General features: G+C 44.8%; 1 protein-coding gene across 3 annotated transcripts; it reads right to left on the bottom strand.

Moving 5' to 3' along the window:
- Nucleotides 1–522: 522 nt before the first annotated feature.
- csf2rb (colony stimulating factor 2 receptor subunit beta) lies at nt 523–16022 on the bottom strand. Of its 3 annotated transcripts, XM_035399297.1 has the most exons (16): nt 15805–16022; nt 12515–12622; nt 11696–11896; nt 11363–11492; nt 10876–11045; nt 9508–9665; nt 8988–9132; nt 6279–6408; nt 5891–6051; nt 5258–5391; nt 4906–5083; nt 4209–4316; nt 3780–3876; nt 3573–3642; nt 3002–3093; nt 523–2835 (listed from the first exon to the last, which is right to left on the bottom strand). In XM_035399297.1, the coding sequence occupies exons 3-16, from the start codon at nt 11802–11804 to the stop codon at nt 2214–2216; spliced, it is 2304 nt and encodes a 767-aa protein (XP_035255188.1). In that variant the 5' UTR covers nt 11805–11896; nt 12515–12622; nt 15805–16022; the 3' UTR covers nt 523–2213. The 3 variants fall into 3 exon arrangements, with proteins under 3 accessions (XP_035255188.1, XP_035255187.1, XP_035255189.1); XM_035399296.1 differs by lacking the exon at nt 12515–12622; XM_035399298.1 differs by lacking the exons at nt 4209–4316; nt 12515–12622 and having other exon boundaries at nt 15805–16021.
- Nucleotides 16023–23535: the final 7513 nt, after the last annotated feature.

The raw sequence follows: 23535 nt of genomic DNA, 5'->3' as shown, positions 1-23535 counted from the left end.
AGAGACATGCACAGGCTTAAAGCGTACAGGGCAAAGGGGACACACATGCACACACACACTGCATGGAAGTGGAGTACACACAAGCACGCACTTACTGCATGAAAGTGTTCTACACACACACACGTACACTGATTGTAAGTCTACTACACACAAACACACACACACGCATACACACACCATGAAAGTGTGCTACACACACACACACACACACAAACATACACACACACATGCTGCATGAACAGTGTGCTATACACACATAACACACACACACTAAAGAGACACACTTCGCTACTGTCAGAAGAATCAACATTCTGTCAAGGCTCTAGTCCAAGAAACAAGGTAGCCAAGGTACAAGTTAGGTGTGATATCTGAACTCATGCACACATTCCCTCGCTCTCTCAGTCTCACACACGCACACGCATGCACGCACACACCTTTTAGCATTGTGCTTTAGATTTCCAAGGCGTACCTCTCAGGCTGTGAGGTCATCTCACGATAACAAAGCCACACACCAGTTCTAACTTCATCGAGTAAAAAAAGTTTATTTTCAACAGCATCAATTTCACACACACTTAGAATAAACAGAATGTATTTCACTTGTTCCAGAAAACTGAAATCCCACTCATTTGACATTAGCACTGCTCTTTGCTACACAGCTACACTGCTTGACGGCGGTGTGGGAGACCTCTACATTTGGGGCATCAAAATGAAGACAAACCCAGTTTAAGGCCAATAAAAAGCCAGTCATTGTGAAACATTTTTGAGAAACAGCACCACCTACTGGCCCCCACCAGACATATCAGCTCGTTGCTTCTTCCTTCTATCCTCACATATTTTTATGACCTGGAATAGCCACTAAATAATTAATAAAAAAATATATTTACATTCTTATGCTGAGCCTTTGAAATATTTACAACACAGTGATACAAAAAACAGATACATTTTGATTCCCTTGGTAAGAAAATAAGACAATGTAAGATGAAAATTTGGAAACAAAAGAATGATGTCAGAAGAACAAGGTAATGTGGGGTGATATAAACGACCCTGACAGCAAACGTCCACGTCATACACTCGCCTACAGAACAGAGCTTGACAGACCCAATAACTTAGATGCACTACAGCTGTGTATGTAAATAAAAAAGTACCAGATCTATTTTTGTGATATTAACATTCACTTTGGGGGGAAAATGGGAAAGGTAGCTTCCGAGGACAGAATGCAGAACCTGGCTGTGTAATTATGACAAACAGCTCGACTGTGGAGAGACCGCACACGCTGCTCGGGCTCTGCTGAGAAAACGGACTAAATCACCCTTCTTACCACGTCGCTCCTTCTCCCTCTCTCTCCCTCCCCATACTCCCTCTCTCCCTACATTGCTCTGATTCAGACACCCTGCGAAGCTCCCTCTGTGCGGAGCGTCCCGTAAGCGATGGACTGTGGATAAGCTCCAGCTAATGACCTCTGAAGATGCTCTGCAGCGGTGTGTGCAGATCGGCCAGCAGCCCCTGAGTGCGTTATGTACAGCAGCTGCAGCTGCAGTAGAGCAGTGCTGTACAGCAGCATGCAGCTGCATTAGAGCAGTGCTGTACAGCAGCATGCAGCTGCATTAGAGCAGTGCTGTACAGCAGTATGCAGCTGCATTAGAGCAGTGCTGTACAGCACCATGCAGCTGCATTAGAGCAGTGCTGTACAGCAGCATGCAGCTGCATTAGAGCAGTGCTGTACAGCAGCATGCAGCTGCATTAGAGCAGTGCTGTACAGCACCATGCAGCTGCATTAGAGCAGTGCTGTACAGCAGCATGCAGCTGCATTAGAGCAGTGCTGTACAGCACCATGCAGCTGCATTAGAGCAGTGCTGTACAGCAGCATGCAGCTGCATTAGAGCAGTGCTGTACAGCAGCATGCAGCTGCATTAGAGCAGTGCTGTACAGCACCATGCAGCTGCATTAGAGCAGTGCTGTACAGCAGCATGCAGCTGCATTAGAGCAGTGCTGTACAGCAGCATGCAGCTGCAGTAGAGCAGTGCTGTACAGCTCTCAGCGGTTATTCTGTGCAGCTGGGGGAGGGACTTTATGTTACGGCTGCTTAGCACATCTGGACCTGCCTGCATTTAACTATTATTTCAGCTCTTATTGTCAGTTGCTGGCTTCCCTAATCCTCTTTCTCCCTTTCACATTGCTCCTGATCCAGTGTGTATCGCCGACTGCTTTCCATTTCACAATGTCTCTGACAGCCTGACGTAGTCAGTGACGTCACATCGCCTGTCTGACAACCCCAACCCCTGCCTCCCCGCAGGGTACCCCGGGACGCCCGAGGGGGGGTACGCCGCGCCCCGGCCTTCGAACTCTGCAGGACCGCCCGGGAACGGGACAGGAGTGGGGGTGTAGGCTGGAGGGTCACAGTCCGGGAACCCCGGGGACGACTTTGGCCGGGGGTCCCCCATCAGTTCGTTGGGGTCAGCCACGTACCCGTCCCATACCGGGCCAAGTTCCTGGGAGGACCCCGGGGCCAAATCTTTGCACGGGTCGTCCTCGGGCGCGGGGATGCCCACGTACCCCACCATGGACTGGCAGAGGGAGGGCGGTGGGAGCTGGGAGAGGATGGGCGTGTCAAACAGGAAGTGGCCCTGGCTGGTCTGCCCCTCAGCTTCACTGGCCTCAGGCAGGGAGCAGTCGGGACACAGGATGTAGGGCCCGCTGAAGCTCAGACTGGCCTCTTGAGGGGAGTCAGGGGGGCCAGGGGAGCCCAGCAGTGCAGTTTTGGGGGCTGTTTCCCAGCACGGTCCCGGGCTGTTGCCTTTGGCCAGCTTCTGTGGCTGGCTGCAGTCTTCTAAGTAACTAAAACATAAACAGGTCCTTAAATGAGATGACTGTACAGGCCAATCAGATTTTGGCCAATCCTTTTGTATCTCACACAGAAGCAAACACTGCAATGCAAAATTTTAAATTGTAATTTTTTGATGTGAGGAATGCAAAGGAACGGAGTGTGTGATTGGGGCTATACCAGGACTCATTGACTTTTCCCAGGACTTGCACACTGCAGATGAGGGTTTTCTCTATCTCTTTCTGTAGCGTCGGCTTGGTGCTGGGGGTTCTCTGTCAGGAGTGTTAGACATTCAGTATCTTACCAATGAATCTAATACATCACCTTTACTCAGTACTAGTCTTCTGACTTAGTTCAGGTCCCTGAGAAAACCACAGGAATGACAACCTTTGACTTTTTTGTTATTTGTTTTTGAGAGAGAGAGAGAGCAGGTCATATCCTTTCATATGCAGAATGTGGTTGCAATTTATCATCAAGACATCAGATTTTCCAGAAAAGCACTGATTGGTGAGGAATTTAAAAAAGAAGGAAAAGAAAAGGGCTGGAAACACCTTTGGGTAAACCGAAGGATGAACTGACAAAAATGAAAGAGTGTGTAAGAGAAAGACAAAGAGAGATAGGGTGGGCACTTTTGATGGACAGATAGTTCAGAGGTGGGAAAAGAGAGAGGGAAACCAGAAAAGAGAAGCAGGGAGGAAAGCAGGATGGAGGGAGAGCCAAGATAATGTAAAAGAGGACATGAATGTCTCACCTTCATGATTTCTTCAAGCACTTTACTCTTGATGGGAGTTGGTACAGACACCTTCCACAGCACTATTCTCCTGAGCAGGAAGAAAGCAGGAAGAGACAGAATGAACGTGACCGTAAAGAAGAACATTACTGACTCTACACCTGCAGATTACGGTTAATGAATCATCATTATGGAAGAAGGAATCCTGTGAGTGAGGCAGGCGTTCACCTGCGACAGGCTGGGAGGGTGAAGTACAGGCTAATGAAGATTATGCCCACAAGCACAGCAATGGGGATGTAAATGAGCGTAGAGATGGACCAGGGAGCTGTGGAGACACACACACACACACACAGACACACCATACACACATACAAATACACACACACACACACACACACCATACACATATACACACACACCATACACACATACACACACGCACACACGCACACACACACACACACACATCACACACACCATACACACACACACACACACACACCATACACATATACACACACACACACATGCACACACATACCATACAGACATACACACATACCACAAATGCACACACAAAAAAATACATATTATTAGTACCAATAATATTAGGTATTTCTCACTACTTGAAAGTCTTTACTTTCTTATAAACGTAACTGTGGTAGGGTGGGCGTGGTTTTGCGTTGGCTGCAGAGAGAGAGTGGGCGGGGCGGCTCTCGGAACTCTGAGCCACGGCTGTTCGGGACTGTAGCAGCTGAGTGCCACCTATCGTTTAAGAGATGAGAGAGACGAGGTTATTTCTTTGGACACGACTGCGTCTTTTTTTATTTTACGGCCATACACAATACACAATACACGATTCCCGGCTGACTGCCCATCAGCTCTTCTTCCGTTTCTCCTTCCTCTCTCTGTCGACCAGCTTTTAAGCGCCCAGGCTCACTGTCGAGGTAATCAGCACATTGTCAATCAATCAAACAATTAACCATCAGTGCTGATTAATAGTCCCCAACAGCCGTGGCGCAGAGTTCCGAGAGCCGCCCCGCCCACTCTCTCTCTGCAGCCAACGCAAAACCACGCCCACCCTACCACCGTAACTAAAGTTGAATGAACTTCCAGTCTAAATTTTTTAATCAGGAGTGATTAAAAAAATGTAACAATAACACAAGCCCCCACACAACCATTTGTGTAATACTTAAAGCAATCATTCACGTAAATTTGACTGTGATGAAAACAGATTAAGCTCCCAGACTGACAGTCTTATACACAGCAAGCACTATTCAGCATGTTACTTCACCTCTCACGCCTAGACTCCTGATTGTGTGTAAACTGTAGGTAAGGGAAGGGGGGATGTTACCTGGGTGAGTGGTCCATTCTATCTGCTGCGTCCACTCAGAAGGGGGGCCCGCGTAAGAGGGCCTGGGGATGGCCCAGGCTCGAACCTGAGCCGCGTAATGTGTGGAGGGGAGCAGGGACCCCCTGTGCATGACGAAAGAGCGGGCGCTCTCTGTAAAGTTGAGATACGTCATCCTCTCCTGTGCAATAAAGTCAAAACAGGAATAATGAAAGCTCAGAAAGGACGTGATTAACCAAGATGCCAGAAGGGGGCACTGTAGGTACATGGAAGGTTAACAGACTGTAATGGAGGGACGTATGGAAGAGATTCACAGGGACAGACAGAAGGATAGGGGGACAGCCGGGCCTCAAACCTGTTTTTTGGTGCTCCAGTATCGCAGCTCGTAGGAGATGGACAGGAGAGAAGAGGATTCCGGGGGGGTCCAGCTCAACACCCAGTCCTGACCCCTCTCTGTCACCTCCACCAGAACTGGTGGAGAAGGTTGAACTGCATGGGAGGGGAGATAGATGGTCAATCAGAGAGACACCTTCAAAAATCCTGTAATGAAATGCACAATGCAAAAAAGTGTAATGCTGAATCTGGGCAGCAGGTGGCAGCACTGGTACACACTTGTCAGGTATTCTTAATTAATGAATTACAATAATGAGAAATTATCCATGAACATTGATGTGGGGCACTGTCCACCATATAGTCCAGAGCTCCCTGATTTAAAGGCTAACTGTGAGAGTATTTCAAGAACTGCATATCTGGGTGCTAGGATATGTGCACCCAGATATGCACATATCCTAGCACCCAGATATCCCTGTGATGTTGGATCCAAAAAAACATTTTTCCTTCATGAGCTGGAGTGAAAACTTCTCAAGTCACTGGTCACTTCTTTAACACTTTCACTCAAAAGGTGAATTCATGCTGACAGGCAGAAGGGGAGGAGAAAGAGAGAAGGGGAGAGAGAGGCAACACAGTGATTGTGGTGGAGGATACTCACCGTGTTTGTGAGACAGGATCTCCCTGGTGTTGTGTGTGGGGAGGAGCTCCACTTGAAGCTGCTGCTCTGGGTCCGACACCAAGAAAGAACAGCTGAACCTCAGCACTGGGTCTCTGGAGTGCTGAGCATTGGGAGGAGAGCTCATACTACACCACTGAGCACTGAGGGCGAGAGAGAGAGAGAGAGAGAGAGAGACATACATGAACATATCAGGGGGGAGAGAGAGAGAGAGAGAGAGAGAGACATAAATGAACATATCAGAGGGAGCAGAGAGGGAGATAGGCAAACACTCTCTCTGCTGATCTAGACTCCCTCTGCTGATTTACATTCTGCTGGTCTACACTCCCTCTGCTGTTCCATACTCCATCCCTGCAGCACACAGACTCACGGTAAGCTCTGGTTCAGGCGGTATGACAGCCTGTAGATGATGACCTCAGCCAGTTCTCTCTTCACCTCCCAGCTGCAGTGCACCTCCATCTGTCCGTCAAACACACACTGCAGGTTGGAAGGACCAGGTACTGACCATAGAGAGAGAGACAGACAGAGGAAGAGAGGAGTTAAGAGATGTCTGTGTGTGTGTGTGTGCATTGGCTATATTTAAGATTACTGTGTTGCTGAGTCACCCAGGCCATCGTATCATTGAAATTAATCAGTTAATATTTAATATCCAATACAATATTCAATATGATTTCTATTGTTCTTGCATACCTGCACTCACAGTAGAATTTGCAAAGCCTTCAATGTTATCTGGCTGTCATATTGATAACCAGTGAACCAAGTACTAATGTCACTCAATAAGATGATCAAGTCTGTCACAATGACAGCGATGATCATATATTTCTGCTGAACAATTTGAAGTTATGGACAAATAGAACGGAACTGAATAATGAATATTTTTTGAGCAAATAACACTTTGCATCTATCAAGTTGGCTTAGCAAACGCAAAGCAATGAAACAAAACAAATAAACATCTTACTGCACTGTTAACTCACAGTGGGAAAAGAAAAACTATATTTTTACAACAACTGTGTCATTAAAATCGAGAAGTTCAAGTTGAGTATGTGTAAAAACAAATGAATTTGCTGATTTAGAACACTGAATCAAATCAGGCTCCCAACACATGAAACATATCCCGTAGAAACATAGGGAATAAATGTACAAAGTATGGACAACTATGTCTATACAAATACAATGAATTTATTGTTTGCTGACTGACTGGCTAATTCCAGACTGTGAAAGTATAGTGTGGATTAGTAGTTGTCAGACACAACAGACCACCAGAAAAAGGAAAAAAATAATGCAGCTGTTTATTAATAAGGATAGCTTGTGTTGCACCAGGAGATAGAGCTTTGCTCACAAACAAACAAATAAAAAAGAAATTACTGAAGCAAAAGTCAGACTGGCTAAATCTGCAGCCTCTACTGGGATTGATAAACAGGTATTCCAAGGGGCAAGGTTTTTATTTCTACTGATAGGTACACATAGGCCACAGTGGAAAGTCTTATAGTCAGAACGTAAAAGTACTACGATTACTACTAAGTTTCTTCCACCCATGAACTCAGCCAGCTGACTTCACTAATTAGTTCTACCTCCTAGCAGAATAATTGTGCTAATTAGCAAATCCAGGTGACTGGAACAAAATACTGGGGAGGACTTTTACTGAACATAGATTTTTCATCTCTGCGCACAGGCAAATACTTGTGTCTCCCCTTAAATCAATGGCTGCCAACCCTGTTCCTGGAGATCTACCGTCCTGTAGATTTTCATTTCAACCTTTATTTGGCACACCTGATTCTAATAATTAGCTTGCAGCTCAACGAGATCTCCAGCTGTTGAAGGAGGTGTGATTTGTTAGGGATGGAGTGAAAACCTGCAGGGGAGCAGATCTCTTGGAATAGGGTTGGGAACCACTGCCTTAAATGGCCTGAAGCTGCCTTATACACATTTTAGCCCCCAAAGCAGGGTGCGCACCAAGGGATGATCCGTCTCAGGATTTTGTTCCAACTTCTGCCATAATTATTTAATTAGCTAAATCATATCTTGATCTGACATTGTATAAACACCAGCTGCAGATTCAGACTGCAAGTGTATTTACTGTGCTTGTGCACAGGAATGAACCAGCATAGTTTATAGAGCTGTCAGAAAACTCAAACCAAGGTCATTGTTTTAGGACCCTCAGGACCAGAGTTGTGCACCCCTGCCTTAATGTCCCCACCCTGGTCAAAATCAACAGATTACTCAGCCTAAGGACGTGAAGTCAACGGTCAAATTAAACAGTGTTAGAGCGAAAACAATACTTTGTGCAGTTTTCTTAATCTGTCTAAAACTGAAAACACTGTAAACACATGCAACTAGCTGGCACATTGATAAGAGAGTACCATCCCCATCTACCTATTTTGTAAAACGCAATGCAATATAACCACCGGCGCCCCTTGGTATGATGGCATTCAACTCCCTGGCGCAGGTAAGTCTGAAACTCCTTTGGTCTTGGCTGTACCACATTGCATGCATACCTTCAACAGCACAACATACTGACTTCTGCTACCGACAGAATTACAGAAGAGTAAGGAAACTTAATTTTGTTAAAGTGCATCTAAACGGCCGCTAGCATATTGTTCAGGCAGTTACTCTCCCATTCCCCTCCGCAGTTTGCAAACATGCACTTTGCAGAGAGAGAAGGTCTGGTTTACTGACTTGAATAAAATGCTCGTTTGATGCACAATTCTATATTATGTCCTGCAGTTCACAAGTAATTACTTGTAACACTGAGCCCACAAGTGTGAGATGAAGTAGGGAGAACAGTACACCGATCTTTTAGCAAAATAAAAAATAAAAGTAACGCACAATCTGCCTACTCCCTCTGTGGTAATATTGTAGTATTGAAGCGTTAAGATGACACTGTTAGCAATAAAGAGAACTCATGAAAAAATTAGAAAAACCTGACCTAAGAGAGGAAGTCAAAAGGTGGTTTATTAAAAGCAACAGCACAAAATACTTTGTAGCGTTGACCAAGAATATTATCAAATCAATCCAATTATTAAGCAAAGTGTGTGCGTTTAGGGGGAGGGGTGGTTTGGTGTATAGTCTCTGCACTTACCATTCTCAGTCTTCCACTCCACTAGGGGGCTCCACTCGCTCCAGAGCCCTTTATCTTCTCTGACCCTCACCTTGGCCTCGTATTCACAATCTGCCGCCAGAGACCCAGCCTCGAACCTTAACTCCAACTCTGAAACCTCCACTTCCTGAAAGAAGAGTTGCAATTAGAAAGCCAAATGCGAATTGTGAATACTCAGCATGAGTCGAACATTCAATAAAACACCTCCTGCGGTTTTTGTGCTGATGGCTATCCTAGCATCCCTTCACCTGAACTGTGTTCGGCGGATTCCCAGCGTCTTTGTTTATACGCCGTCTGTTCCTACCTGCGCTGTGATTTATCGGTGCTATCATTATCTGAGAAAATTACACAGACACGACTGACTGGCGTTGTGGCAGACAGACGAGCAGGATATGATTTGCTGCATTATCTCCGTTCGCGGAGTGCCATTTGTCACCCGGCTGCGATGCGGCTGCTCGCAGAGACGGGTCGCGCGGTTGAATTAGGGCCCTGTCACTTTTACCGTCCAGTCCTGGCCGCCGCGCCTTCTGTAGCCGACTTGGTAGCTGAGGGAGGAGCGTTGGCGCGAGGGGGTGGCGTGCGGGGGGTCCTGCCACTTCAGAACAGCGCCCCCTCCCTCCACAGCTTGCTGCGATAGGTTGCGGGGCGGTCCCAGTCTCACTGCAACAGCCAGTAAAGAGAAACGGCGTTAAATGCAAGCAGCTGTGCTTGCAAATCCTGTGGCCTTCAGTCCGCCATGCGACCACTGAGGTGAAGCGGTCAGGCCTCAGAGGCCGATTGGCCGTTAAAAGAATACAAAAATCAGTCGCTGAAAGGCCCTGGTTATAGAAAATTGCTGCTGTGCGCATTCGCAAAACAACCATGAGCTGACATTAGATGCCAGCAGTGGTCTGAGTGGTGTTTGCTTGCTTGTGCGTACTTGCTGTGAGTACTACACACTAAACACTGTAGTATTGTTCCTGTGCTTCAACTGCATTTTATAGTTCTTAATCATATGCCCAAATGTCTTTTTAATGAAAATTTACTATAAAAGTCACATCGGGCTAAGAATTAAGCAGTATCACATAGTAGTTAAGGAATTGGATTTATATCTTAAAGGTTGCAGGTTCAATTCCTATTGCCCCCATGAGCAAGGTCCTTAACTTGAATTGTTTCAGTAAATATTTAGCTCTATAAAAGGATTGTACAGTTAACTCATGGCAAATTGGTTGTGTTTTTCCTATGTAGTAATCACATTTGTATTTCAAACCAATGACTACGAGGCAAAATTCTGAATATCTACATATATTTCTTTTGTTTAACTTATATTAAACCATTCAGTGACTCAAGTCCCACTATTTCAAGTCAGCATACTTTAAGTATTTGGACAAAGTAAAATTTGACAAATTTAATGACTTTCAAGGTCAATATTTTGTTGTAAAGCCCTTAGAGAAAGTGAAAAGTTGTTCACTGCAGTTTAAATCTAGTGAGTGATTGGGCCACATAGCTGATGGTCATTTGTCCCAATATTTATGTTGACTTGAAATAGAAGGACTTAACCCGTTGAACTGCATTGCCGTAATATCGTTAAATGTCAGCTTTAAAAAAATAAAAGAAATACAGACAGAAAATATTTCCCCAGTCGTTGTTTGATTTTAAATCCACATTTGATGAGTGCAGAGGAAAAACAACCAAACTGTCCCAACCCTTTTGCGTTTAACTGCATGTTAAAGTGTGTTCTGTACAAGTTGTTCTGGATAAGACCATCTGCTAAATGCCTAAATGCAATGAGCAATGGCTGACAGGAGGGCACCGGGCACATTCTGGAACGTTCTCGTGAGCTTGTTTCTGTGGAACGGGAACGGGCGGAGGGGGGCTCCCGGGCACTGACCGTGCTGAAGAGGGGAGACCGTTTTTGTCAGGGCCGGGGGGCACGGGGTCTTGAAAAAGAAGGCATCTCTAGCCCCCATGGCGAAACCGGTGGTGTTGTACCGGCAATGCACGGTGAGGCGGCCGTCCGGCAGCTGGTCCGGGTGTCGATACGGCAGACACGGTGACTCTCTGATGGAGGCGAAGAGTCAGAGATTTTTTAAAAGATTTTTTTACAGTTTTGACAACACGCGTTCTCACTTCTCTTTTTATATTTGCCCATAACCCCTCACCTTCCTGTCCATGCACCCCCACCCTCACCCAGACACCCCCCTCCAAATGATAACCATCATCTCTATTTCATAATCCCACCCCCCTTCCAATTCATATTCCTGAGCCTCCCTCAACTCACACGCCCCACAATGACCCATGACCCAAATATCTGGAACCTTCTTGCAGCCTCTCCCCCTAACCATCCTCCCATTGCCCATCTCTCCCTCCAAACACACCTATCAACGTTGTTCCAGTGGTAGAGTGACAGCGGGGCCTGCGAGTGCATCTGCATGCTCTCTGTCCAGCTGCAGCGTATGTGGGACAGGTAGTCATTGAGGCAACGCAAGGACTCTAATGCAGAGGCCGCTGGGTACAGATAAAGAAAAGACAGAGGGAGCGATAAACAGGAAGAACTCTAAATAAGGAACTTGCTGGTTTCTAATCTCACTTACTCCACAGTGTGTTAGAGTCACTGATCTCCCTCACTGCACATTGTGTTTTGGCTGCTGGGCAGTTTCTGATTTCACTTGATATGCAGAGTGTATGAGTTGCTGGCAGGTATAACTTACCATACAATGTGTTGGTGTCACTGATTCCGTTATGTACTGCACATGGGGGAGTTCCACAGGCAGGGACCAGGAACACGGTGGACAAGGAGAGTGCCCAGGGGAGAAGCATAGTTCCTGGGTGCTGGGCACGGAGGGCAGGGAGATCTGGGAAGGTCTAGCAGCTCTTGATCACTCCGCACGATCTGTGTCTGTATGACCTGTCTGAAGATGGGTTGGGATAGTGGGAAGGTCAGTCCTGCAACACCCTGCTCCAGCTATACCTCATTGTTTAAAAATGTTTAATATATATTACATTACATTACATTACATTATAGGCATTTAGCAGACGCTCTTATCCAGAGCGACTTACACAACTTTTTACATAGCACTTTACATTGTATCCATTTATACAGCTGGATATATACTGAAGCAACGCAGGTTAAGTACCTTGCTCAAGGGTACAACGGCAGTGTCCTTACCCGGGATTCGAACCTGCGACCTTTCGGTTACGAGCGCAGTTCCTTACCCACTGTGCCACACTCCGTCCCGCTATATATATATATAAACAGACAGGTGTCACTATGGAATGTGATACTGTGTCACTATATACATAGAAGACCGAAAGTATTTGGACAGTTATACTTTTTTTTTGTTCTTTTGGCTCTATACTCCAGGACATCGGATTTGAAGTGAAACAATGAGTTTGAGGTTAAAGTGCAGACTGTCAACCTTAATGTGAGGGTATTTAAACCCGTATTAGGTGATCCGGGCAGGAATTACAGCCCATTTTATGCGAAGTCCCACGGTGGAGTACTCAGCCAAAACTGCACAAATACATACGGGCTGCAGTACATGTGAATCCCCCACACGGGCAGGGGGTTCGATCCCCACCGCGGCAACTTCTGACCTGGCATTCCATCTCTGTTTGCTACCCTCTCTGCTTCCTACCTGTCGGAGATGAACCAGGGCAGAAAGGTAAAGGTAGCTCAGAGCAGCAGACCGGGTGAGTCATCCCCGTCTCCCCCACGGCCTCTGTTCAGCCACATGCCAGCTTTGGCAGGCCGCCCCGTTAGCAAACTATGGTGGACAACCTGACACTAGTCCAGCATGAGGTCTGGCCGTGGTAGACCTGCGTCTAACTCGAAAGACATACGTAGGTGGGCTGGGGGCGGTTAAGTACTGTTAAAGCCGGGGGGGTGGAGGTGGGGGGGGGTGGACTTTATTTTCTCTGCAGTTATACAAATGGAGCCCCGTCATGATCAGAGGCTTATGTCAGGAGGAGATCACACACAGCATCGTCGGTACAGACCGAGCAGAAAGGCTGCAGCAGGAGGCACAGCTCTCTGCACGAGCGAGAAACCAACGGCGCATGAGTTCAGAAAACTGACAGTCTAAAACCACGTTTCGACTGGGGGGTGGGGGGGGGGCCAATGAGAAGGGCTCTAATGTATGACCGTGGAACAGGCCGCCACGGTCAGATAGCCGCCTTCACGCTGAGCTGTATGATAGCATCAAAACAGGCTTGCAGAAGCTAAAAACACGGCCACAGGGGGCTCCTCTCTCTCCCCTGGGAAAGTACACCAGCAGATGCAGCATTTAAACATCAGCTCGTAGATGCTGTAAAACTTCTGTTGTCTTGATGCCGTTGTGCGCCTCCACTCGCGAAGCAAGTTAACACCTGTATGCTCGTAAAGGACATTCGTGTCTATAATACTCCTGACAAAATTAGCACAACTGTTGCAGTTGAGTCAGTGAAGACTAAAATATAACTGGAACGCTGCCACAGCTGGTATATGTCCGCAGTTCAAAAGTACCTCCTCGGGGCCACAGCTCTTAAATGTCCCGATGCGTTCATTTTTAAAAGTTGAGGGAGTCTTTCAGCAGCACTGGCCAGTCGTAACTTTTAGGCTGCAGGAAGGGTAAATGAGAAGTGACGTGAATTCAGAGAAACTGTTCTGGACACTGGGAAAATTGAGCTGAGTCAGACATTTTCACAACAAAACACTTAACATAGTTTAAATAGTGCAGAACACACGCCCCATGATTTACGGGTGGCCAAAAGGCCATTTGACAAGCAAAATGTTTAAATGTTTTTTTTCAATTTCAAACAATAAGTTTAAAAGTTACAGCAGAAAAATGAATGCTGGAGTGAGGAAGTAGAAAGAATAGGAACGGTGCTTTGCTTCATATGAATAAGGATGTTGCCAGCACGGCAGAGAGACTGCGAATATCCTTATTTGTATAAAGCAAAGCCCCATCCCTATTTTAAATGCACCCAGAATGACTGTGAATATCCCTTCAGTTACTGTAAATCTAACAAACAGGAAGTATTCGAGAAAATGGCAAAAGGCAGCTTAACTTGGGGAAAAAAACCCCGAACCAAACCAAAGACGTAAGTCGTCAGGAACATCTACGGTATCAGGCGAGAGAGTACAAGCCACATAACGAGAAGCTCTGATTTCAGAGAAAGCAACAGGACTGGTTTTGAGGAGCGGCTTAAAATATTTTTTAGCCTATACTTTTTACTCTGCAGTGGATTTACCAGGGGTTTGTCCGAGACTTCAAACTTTTAGAAAATGAGTAATGACGTGGATTTACAGAGTTTTATCAGCTCATGAGCCAGGCGTAGGCCATGAATTCTGTCACTGAAATTACTGCTTCTTTTTTTAAAAAGAGCCCGCGTTCTGCCTGGTTAGCGCTCACAGCGGAATCGTGGATCGGCGGGTTGTTTGAGATCGGCCCAGAGAACGCTCAAGGCGACGACAAAGGCAAAACAAGGGCCCTAGATGGTCTGAGCAGCCCGGTCTCACTATTAAACTCTCTTAATGTTTGTCTGCCTCACGTGCTATAACATTCACAGCTACTCCCCGCTGCCTGTGCTCAGTGGCGTGCGTAACGATGCCGTTGATTGTGCGGCTGCTCAGGCAAGAACAAGTGCATTTGGGTCGTGCCAATACAGGGCCCTGAACTGGCCTGGACCAGCACCAAGTCCAAGTGCCAAAACGGATCCCTTTAAAAGCCCCAAGGTACAGAGGGCTGAATGGAATTTCATTGAAAAATGGATCAAAGTTCTCAGCGGGCGCGAAACAGTAGCCCACACAGAACACTTTAAACTGCAAAAAAACAATGCTTTTGTATGGCACGCCCCCGACGGACTGCCTCAGCTCAGAGGTGATAAATTGAAAGTACACAGTTTAGTCTTCCACCGCTCAGACGCCCGCAGCCGCCAAAGAGCCCAGTTTCACAAATGCTCACGTTTCAGCTGCCTCCTCCCCCCACTGAATTCTTATCGGTTCTGATGTGAGTTTTACTTCAAGTACATAATGACTGGATGTAAGCTGCCTTTTGACCTGATTCATTTTGACACTGGAATGGGGCGTCCATCCCGCAGGTGGACGTGGTGCCGGATTGACGGTGCTCTTCTTTACATATCGTTTTATTCCTCAAGAAATCTGAGGGTCTTGGGTGAAAAGCTCTTTCATGTTCTTCATCTTGGATTTATGATACTCCTCCAGTTTGTGTTGGCTTTCTCCTGTAGTATTGTGTGTGCTGTCCAACGCATTTGGGGAGGGGGGGGGGGGTGATGGTAAATTATTGTATCATGATAGTCAAAATGGGGAATAAACGCAAAAAAGAGAGCATTGATATGTTTAGAGAAACAAGCCGGAGACCGGGCGTCCAAGAATACACGTGGGGATTTCCCAGTTAAGAAACGTCATCGCACTGGCACATTTCTCGAAAGCTGTATGAAAAATAACTTCACCCAACGCCCCCAACACCCCGCAAAATAAAATAAAAATAAATACATAAATAAAACTGCCAAAACTTTAAATACAATGCCCCATCGTATACAAAAAAATAAAAAATACAAAAGTCCCAAATGCTTCAGTAATATTTTACGCCGCACACGCAAAAGAAAATAACAATTTTGGTAGCGCTACAAGGCATTGCTTTGAAATATACGTTATAAATCGCAAATACAAAACAAACTATAAATAATAACTACAAGCGTCACTTTCCATTAAGCAAACCGCAAAACTGCAAAGAAGAAAAAATTAAAAATTAAAAATCTTTAAATTTTTTGTCGTTTTGTCAGCAAACAGAAATTACGGAAAGTAAAATGTTCTTACCTTAAGTATGCAAATGCCGTATGTGGACGTGACTTTCTTTCGCTTTCGAGATCTAATAAAAATGATCTCTTGCAGAGTTTTAGCGATTCATTCAGCTGGCGGTCCTGGTTGTTGCGATGCTGTACTAGGCAGTGAGTGTCTGAGCAGCGCTCTGTCGTCTGTGCGCCACTTACAGTAAACTTTGCTTGGTTGACTGAGTGCTCGTCTTTGAGCGTCTCTCACGCGCGTGACCTACGCAATTATGAACGCTATACTTCACACTTGAGGTAGCAATGGTGTGGCATTTCCCCCCGATCTTGTCACGATGGAGCTATTTTTCCTTAGACTAAAGGAGTCCATTAAAAACATTCATTTTTTGTAGTTAGTGAACATATGCTGATAAAAATGCAAAGGTGGCAAGAAGTACTGTTTTGAAGAATGATTTTATACTGTTGTATAGGGTAGCTCATGGGGAACGTCACATTAATTCATGATTAATATTATAATATGAAAATAATATTGCAAATTAATTAATGTAGGCTACGAAAGGATTATTTTAGCTGCTTGACTGCTTGCTTCTCTGTAGTCTGTTTCATAACTATAATCTTTTTTTTTTAACAAATTGGCCCTTATTTTTAAAAATGGGATAGTATAGGATTTTATTTACATGACTTATCTTTAAAATGAGGGATTTGTTTAAGTGTCATGCAAAACTTAAACTGCCTGAGACTAGACTTCACAAATGCATGTTTACTTTACAGAAGATGTGTTCATGTGAGTATTAAACACATCAACCGCAGCTAATCTCCCACCAACTTTCATGTGTCAGTCCAACTTCGTTGTCTTGTCTGGAGTCCATGTGTTCATTTCTGTCACAAATGTAATTGTTCACTTCTCTTTGCCATGATGATTTTTAAAAATGTATTTATTTATTTATTTATTTATTTATTTATTTATTTTCTTGTAGAGACGCGAGACTAATGTCCTTAAAAGGGACAAGCAATAAATGTAGTTCAATGTTTAATTTCTGGTTCAGGGCAGACTTGTCTTTTTTAAATTCACATCATAAAAATCAATCAGAAAACACTGTCACCCAGGATTTATGTACGTCTATACTGCCAACAGATCTACAATAGCACAGAGAGAGCTTGCTCCTCTGAAAGTACAGTAGGAGCTCCATGACTCAGACCTTCCTGTTTCTCAGAAATGATCAGTCTTGACACTTCGAAACGTCATGTGCTCAATGTCCTTGCTTCTGACGCCACACAACTGAAGGCTCGTCTTTCCCTCTTTCATGCTACACATGCACCTCCTGTGCCAGTCATGTTACATGTACCTCCATCCAGCACTTTTTGTGTCTTGTATCACTGTCTTGATGTTGTAGCTTGTAATGCCTCCTAGTTTGACTTAGGTTAGGTCAGAGTAATGTTCACTGTGTGAACTGAGCTTAATGTGTTCATGGCTATAAATAACTGTACAAAAATGAGTTTTGTACCTTATCGAACCTGTGTTTTGTAGTTGTTCCAATGACCTTTGGTATGCAGTTATTGTACGTCGCTTTGGATGAAATCATCTGTCAAGTTAATGTAATGTAATGTCGAAGGAGCTGTTGCCTGCCATTACCAAGATGATTTGCTGCTATTTTACCAACAGGGAATGGGTGGGGTGACACTTATGCAATTATCAATAACTGCACTTGAGAGTGGTCAGTTTGAGCAGAAAAGGTGTCAAGCAGCAATTCAGGATTGTCTGTGGGGTCACTGCCAATCCATGATTGTTTATAGGTTCATTGCCTATCCAGGATCGTGTGTAGGGTCACTCCCTTTCCAGGATTGTGCGTGGGGTCAATGCTTATCTTTGGCATGTAGAAAAGGCCACTGCACAGACTGCCAGCCTGGGCCTGTCACCCACAATCCAACTCTGTTAAGGCTTAGAATCAAGAAATTGGCTGTTTATGATCTGTTGGCAACCAGGCACAGTGTTAATATGGAAAGAGTAGTGTGTTCTCTGTATGAAATATTGTCTTCATTTACCCTATTAGATCACTGTCAAAGGAACACGCTGTGTGGTTTCATTTTTATTTAGCTTAATTCAAATAAGTTATTGTGCAATTTCTGCCGAATTCTGCACAAAGGCACAGCCACGGACAGATGACTCAGTCTTGAGCCCTTACTGAGAAAAACTACGGAATGGGGAAACGTAGCAGTAGTGACTGAATGATAAGGAACTGGGTTGCGCTGAGCTTTGTGCAATTGTGTTTCCCACTATGCGAGGGTGCGTTTTTGTTGTGTCACTTGCCCCCAGTCGTGATCTGAATCGCTGGCTCATCCAGAGTCAGGTCCCACCCTTCATTAACACCTCACTTTGCGCCATAATGAGGTTCAACAATTAGCGAAATGTTCACCACTAATGTTCGCTAATTTCAGCCAGCAGTCTGAAAAGCTGGCATGCGTTGAAAGGAGAAGGATACCGTAGATGAAGACGCCAGGACAGAACAAACCAGTGGACGGTTATTGGTTATAATTCATTTTATGATATGATTAATGGTTTAAAAATGTATTATAATAATATAATAATAATGGTTTTAATAATAAACATGGGGGGGGGTCAGTGTTGTTTCATGGTTAGTTGCTTCTGTAAAATATTTTGTGTAAATTTACCGTATGTAGCAAATGTATGCTGGGTTGGTCTGGAAAGATGGTCTGGTAAATGGCTGAAATGTGTGGGACCATGAAGGCTTGCTGGGTTTGATGTACATCAGACCTCAGGTCGACCAATGTCCACTGTTTCCCGCTGTTTCTTCAGCTTGAGAAATGGTCATTTCACGGTCACTCGGCGGTCATTCAGCGTTTATTGAACAGTCATGAGGCGGTCATCCAGTTCCCTCCAGAGAGGTGAGCCCACCCTGCCTCAACTATGACCAATAACGCCAATCAGAGTCCCTCTCGGCTCTCAGCAAATGGGAAGCTTGTGCTTTGTCAGTGTGCACGTGCAGCCAGTTCCCACAAGTGACAAATTCTCAGAAAATCTCCAGGTGAGTGAGACCAGGGAAAAGGAGGACTTGAGGCAGTGTCACAAAACAGAAAATAATATCAGCGCTGCATATTAAAGGCCATACAGTAAAATCAATTTCCCAGACAAATGAAATTCCTTTCATGGGGTTTTTTTGACAGTCACTGCACATTTTGTTTGATACATTTAAACTGCCCTTAGAGCCCAGCATCACTGTTGCGCACACCTGTAAGGAAAATTCTCTTGACCCTGGTGAACCAAGGTCTTTACTCCCCAAAGATCTGTTTGTATTTCTCACAAAGGGTAGAATGGGGGGGGGGGGGATCAGGTGGACGAATATTTGGGCTGGTTGAGTCCAACCCTCCTCTTTGTGCTTCTGTGAAATATGGCATATAAATACAACCTGTTAACATATAAACGTGACTCATTGTCATTATTGCACATGGCTTGGATCCATGGTGTGTATTTTTGCTTTTGTCCTCTCAAAGTTATTGAATACCGCTCCACGGTGTGCATCTTTGCTGTGTTTGAGGATCTATGGTTTGTACGGTCAGAGATTCTCCTCCATCATAATGGAGCCTGTTGACATGTGTTCACACACCATGGACAATACGCTAGATGGGTCCCAGGTCTTGGTTCATTTACAATTCCGTGTTCTAAGCTGGTGCAATTTTTTTTAAAAAGGAAAAAAATAACTGATCTGGAGACTGAACAGGCAGCGTTCAAGTGTGAAGGACAAACAAACTGTGATGGGTGTGTTCACGTATCTGCATCAGCGCTGGCCTCTGTGGCCGGACGAAAGCCACGATCTTATCTGCTCTCTGGTCATCTCAGAAGGGAGGGAGAGAGTTCGCGCAACGTCTAGATGCTGCGGCCGTTTGCAAACGCACGCAGTGGGGAGAGGCTGCAGCCATTTGCAAACGCACGCAGTGGACAGAGGCTGCAGCCATTTGCAAACGCACGCAGTGGAGAGAGGCTGCAGCCGTTTGCAAACGCACGCAGTGGACAGAGGCTGCAGCCATTGGCAAACACAAACAGTGGAGAGTGGCTCCGCATCAATCTAAATCCTCTTCTGTGAAAGCGTGGAAAGGAGAGAGGGCCACAGAGCAGGCCCACGGCCCACGGCCCACAGCCCACGGCCCGCGGCTCCTGCCATGCGCTGGCACACGCTCTTGTGCAGCGTGTTTTGAATGGCCTGTCCAGTTCTGCATGCGCTCTGTGTCCATGCTGCCGGGGCTGTTTTCAGTACGTGCTCATATTAATGTTGCATGTTTCACATGGGATGGCTTCACAAAGCAATAATACTGGCAATTAATACTGAAAAGTTACTAATCTCATACATTCTGCTTATTAAATATCAGTAGCTAGTTTGCTAAATAATGAAGATAATAATCATTGTTACAGTACTTATGGTAGTATTGATGATAATAAAAATAATAATAATAATAATAATAATAATATAATCATCATCATCACAAGGAAATGTATTGATGTTTCTTAAACTGTCTGCTTTCTAAAGAACTTCCTGAAAGCGTGTGGTTTTTAGCTGTGAAGCCAAAGCCAAAATGACACCAGTATTAATAGATAAGAGAAGCTTGCTTCCTTTTTCTCTGTGGGCGCGACGGTGCATTTGTTTATCTGTTTATTTTTTCTCAACGTCCATTTTTCCATTTTCTTTCTCTCTTTTTCTTGGTAGTCCCCTAAGAGTTAAAAGCAGAATCCAATGGTGCAGTTAAAAAATAAAATAAAAGGCATTTTAGAACTTCAGGTGTGATTTTGAGGCACTGCAGATCATTAGAAGAGCCATTGTTTTCACCAGTGCATTGTGGGGAATCTCCCTGCTCCCTTATGCATGTAATGAGCCCATTGCTTGATGTTTGGGGAACTCAGTGCTTATCTGACTTCCGACACCTCTGTTGCATTTTTCAGTTTCAACTGAAATGTTGTTGGGCAAATCTTGTGACAACATCGCTCAATTCACAAAATGTTGCACACCTGAACTGAAATGCCTGCACAGATATGATATTTATGGCCGCGTATGTCTTTCTGTCTGAATGGTATGAAACCATGCCGGACACAGTGAATGCTTACAGTTAATTGTTAAATTGGAGCCATTTATTGGTTTAGAACACAAGTCATCTGATATCATGAAATCATGATGTTGTTACATAAAAGGCAGCTCCAATGCTCTGGACACCAACATGCAGAAAGATTTTTAATCCATTAAGATGGAGGGAGAGAAGCATGTGTTGCATCTGCACCCCTCATGAGACAAGAGTATTTCCCACACTGCACTTCCTTCCTCCTAGATTGTGAGAAATGATCAAATGCGTGTCTGATGTTTGATTCACACGCTCATATTTCCCCCGACGGCTGGAGCCAGTCGGGCCGACGGTCGGCACCTATTGTCCTCTCGTGTGAAAGAGCTCAACACTCACGATCCCCCCCCCCCCACTCCCACCGACTCTAAACAAGTCAGGGCAGGCAAGATTTTTTCAGACATTTTCAGTTCTGTTGGCTGATTAAAAGACTTGAGTGTCACGTAGTGTGAATTGGTCAAAGACTGAAATCCGGGACCGACCTTGGCAATAGCCTATGGGATTTAAGCTCAAGATGATGATAAACAGAACAGGCAGGAAGTGAAGTCACTTTAACAACAAGAACAACCATAATCCTTTTTGACCCTTCGCGTTTCTATGTGGTTTTGTGAAGTTTGGTGATGTTCAGAATTGGGCTAGTGAGTCCTCACGTGTGAGTCCCTCAGCTTGTTCCTTCCCGCTCACCTTGTGCACACATGATCACGACGGCAAGGCAAGACTGATAGTCAAGACCAGCCGTTATGTCTGAACTGTCATCGTCAGTGACAACTGACGCCAAGTGTGAAGCAAGCAGTCAGTCTGGCATATATGTGTGGATAGACGTCAATATGTGCTGAAGCATACAGACCCTGTCCTGAGACAGGAACGGTGCCCATTGACTGTAGCAGAAAGGGAACATTCCTCCACCACCCCAAAGATTCTAGGAAAACCCTGAGTCAGCAAATGAGCACGCAATCATAACCAGACGTGGGTAACCCGGCTTCAAAGAGTAAAAAGATATATAATTAGTTCTCCTATCATACTGAAGAGTTATGCTAATTAGAATCAGCTGGTTTAGTGCATGGTGCTGGAGAAAATACATGGTCAGTCTTTTTACTCTTTGAAGCCGGGTTAAGTTAATTCGAGATTTATAGATCACATGTGCGTAAGTTACAAATGGGCTTCTTAGGACCTGCGTAAGCAAGGTTTTTTATGCTCAGTATCTTTTATGAATCGAACGTAAGCACACCGTCGGAAATGATCGAAGACTAAGTTCAAGTATAAATCTAAGAACATTTTTATAAATGAGGCCCCTGCTGGCTCCCTGTCAGCACAGTAAACAGTCTGTTTCCCCTTGGGGGTCTGATAAGGGACACACTTGTGTGAACTACCCCATAGGTTCTTAACTTTAGCAACTTTTGCATTGGACATTCAGGGGTTGATATCTGCTGTTGCCACCTGAGGAATCTGAACCAAAGAGATTTGAATCTCTTTGTCTGAACCTGGCATCTGGGCCTGGTGTTTCTTGGTGTTTGGTGTGCACAGGGTCTAAAGGTTTTGTCTTACAGCTCATCCGATATTTACATTTTCATCCCTGGCTTTTTGGAATATTTGGATATCTTTTGGTTTTTGAACTTGTTTTGCTTGGGACTATTTTGGAGAAACAAGCCGTGGTTTAGTATTTTCTTGTCTTAATTTCTTTTGCGACTATAACTTGTCTGTAACTCCATGTCTGTGGCATTAATTGTCTTTGTAAAGACTGTCAACGTTCATCTAGATTAGACTTTGCATACTTGTTGTAATTTAATAAATATCTTCATTTTAATCTGAGTTTTACATTCTGATATAGGTTGATCTAACTCTGCCTATCAAATTCATCAATTTATTTGATAATTGATATCTTTGATAATGATTAACAAATTAAATTAAAATTAATCAATTTTATATGTTGAATAAGTGATGGGTTTTAACTGTTAATGCACTTGTGTTCAGTATTCAGAGTGCCGAACTTTAATCGAGGGTGCTGGCTGTTAAAATGGCTCGATTCAGGGATTAAACACATTTGACTTAATCCTCACTTCCTGAACAACACATACATATGCACACTTGCACACAGAAATGCACACTCACATGCGCACACACACACTCACATGCACTCCAATGCATGGACACACAGTATGTCGTGCTTCCGTATCAAACACATCAGACCTGTACACACTCACACCTCTGAGTTTCACTGTGGCAGGTGTTGACTCACTGTAGCTGCACAGTGGAAACCAAACAATTAGCACCGATTTCCTGGATGGGATTGTGCTCTTAACCTGCTCGATGGCCTCAGCTGAACCCGCTCCCCATAATCCCAGTATGAGCTCCCGCTGATCTGGGATGAAATATAGATAGGCACAATAAAATGGTTTTGTTAACGGCAGGCTACTTTTGTCATTGGGCATGGCACAGTTTCAAATGTTCGACAGTACGGTCCAGAGTGCCGCTGGGTTCATATCTACCAAACTCTGTTTTGGATTGGAGCCCACAACCCTTTCTAATCAGGATCTCCAGCCCAGTGCTGCTCTGACCACAGCCCTCATCTTATCCCTTCTCTGAAGCAGGGTTACAAACGAAACTCGGCACTCCCACCTAGTGGACAAAATGTGCACTAACA

The sequence above is a fragment of the Anguilla anguilla genome, chromosome 17, assembly GCF_013347855.1.
Source record: "Anguilla anguilla isolate fAngAng1 chromosome 17, fAngAng1.pri, whole genome shotgun sequence".
In the NCBI taxonomy this organism is placed as follows: Eukaryota; Metazoa; Chordata; class Actinopteri; order Anguilliformes; family Anguillidae; genus Anguilla; species Anguilla anguilla.
This window is presented reverse-complemented; position numbering and strand designations above follow the sequence as displayed.

Coding starts and splice junctions, on each gene's coding strand:
- csf2rb (XM_035399297.1), bottom strand. CDS start 11,804: ATGCTTCTCCCCTGGGCACTCTCCTTGTCCACCGTGTTCCTGGTCCCT. Junction 5,392..5,890: donor GATCCTGTCTCACAAACACG/GTGAGTATCCTC, acceptor CCTCCCATGCAG/TTCAACCTTCTCCACCAGTT. Junction 3,877..4,208: donor ACCACGCCCACCCTACCACA/GTTACGTTTATA, acceptor GTGTCTCCACAG/CTCCCTGGTCCATCTCTACG.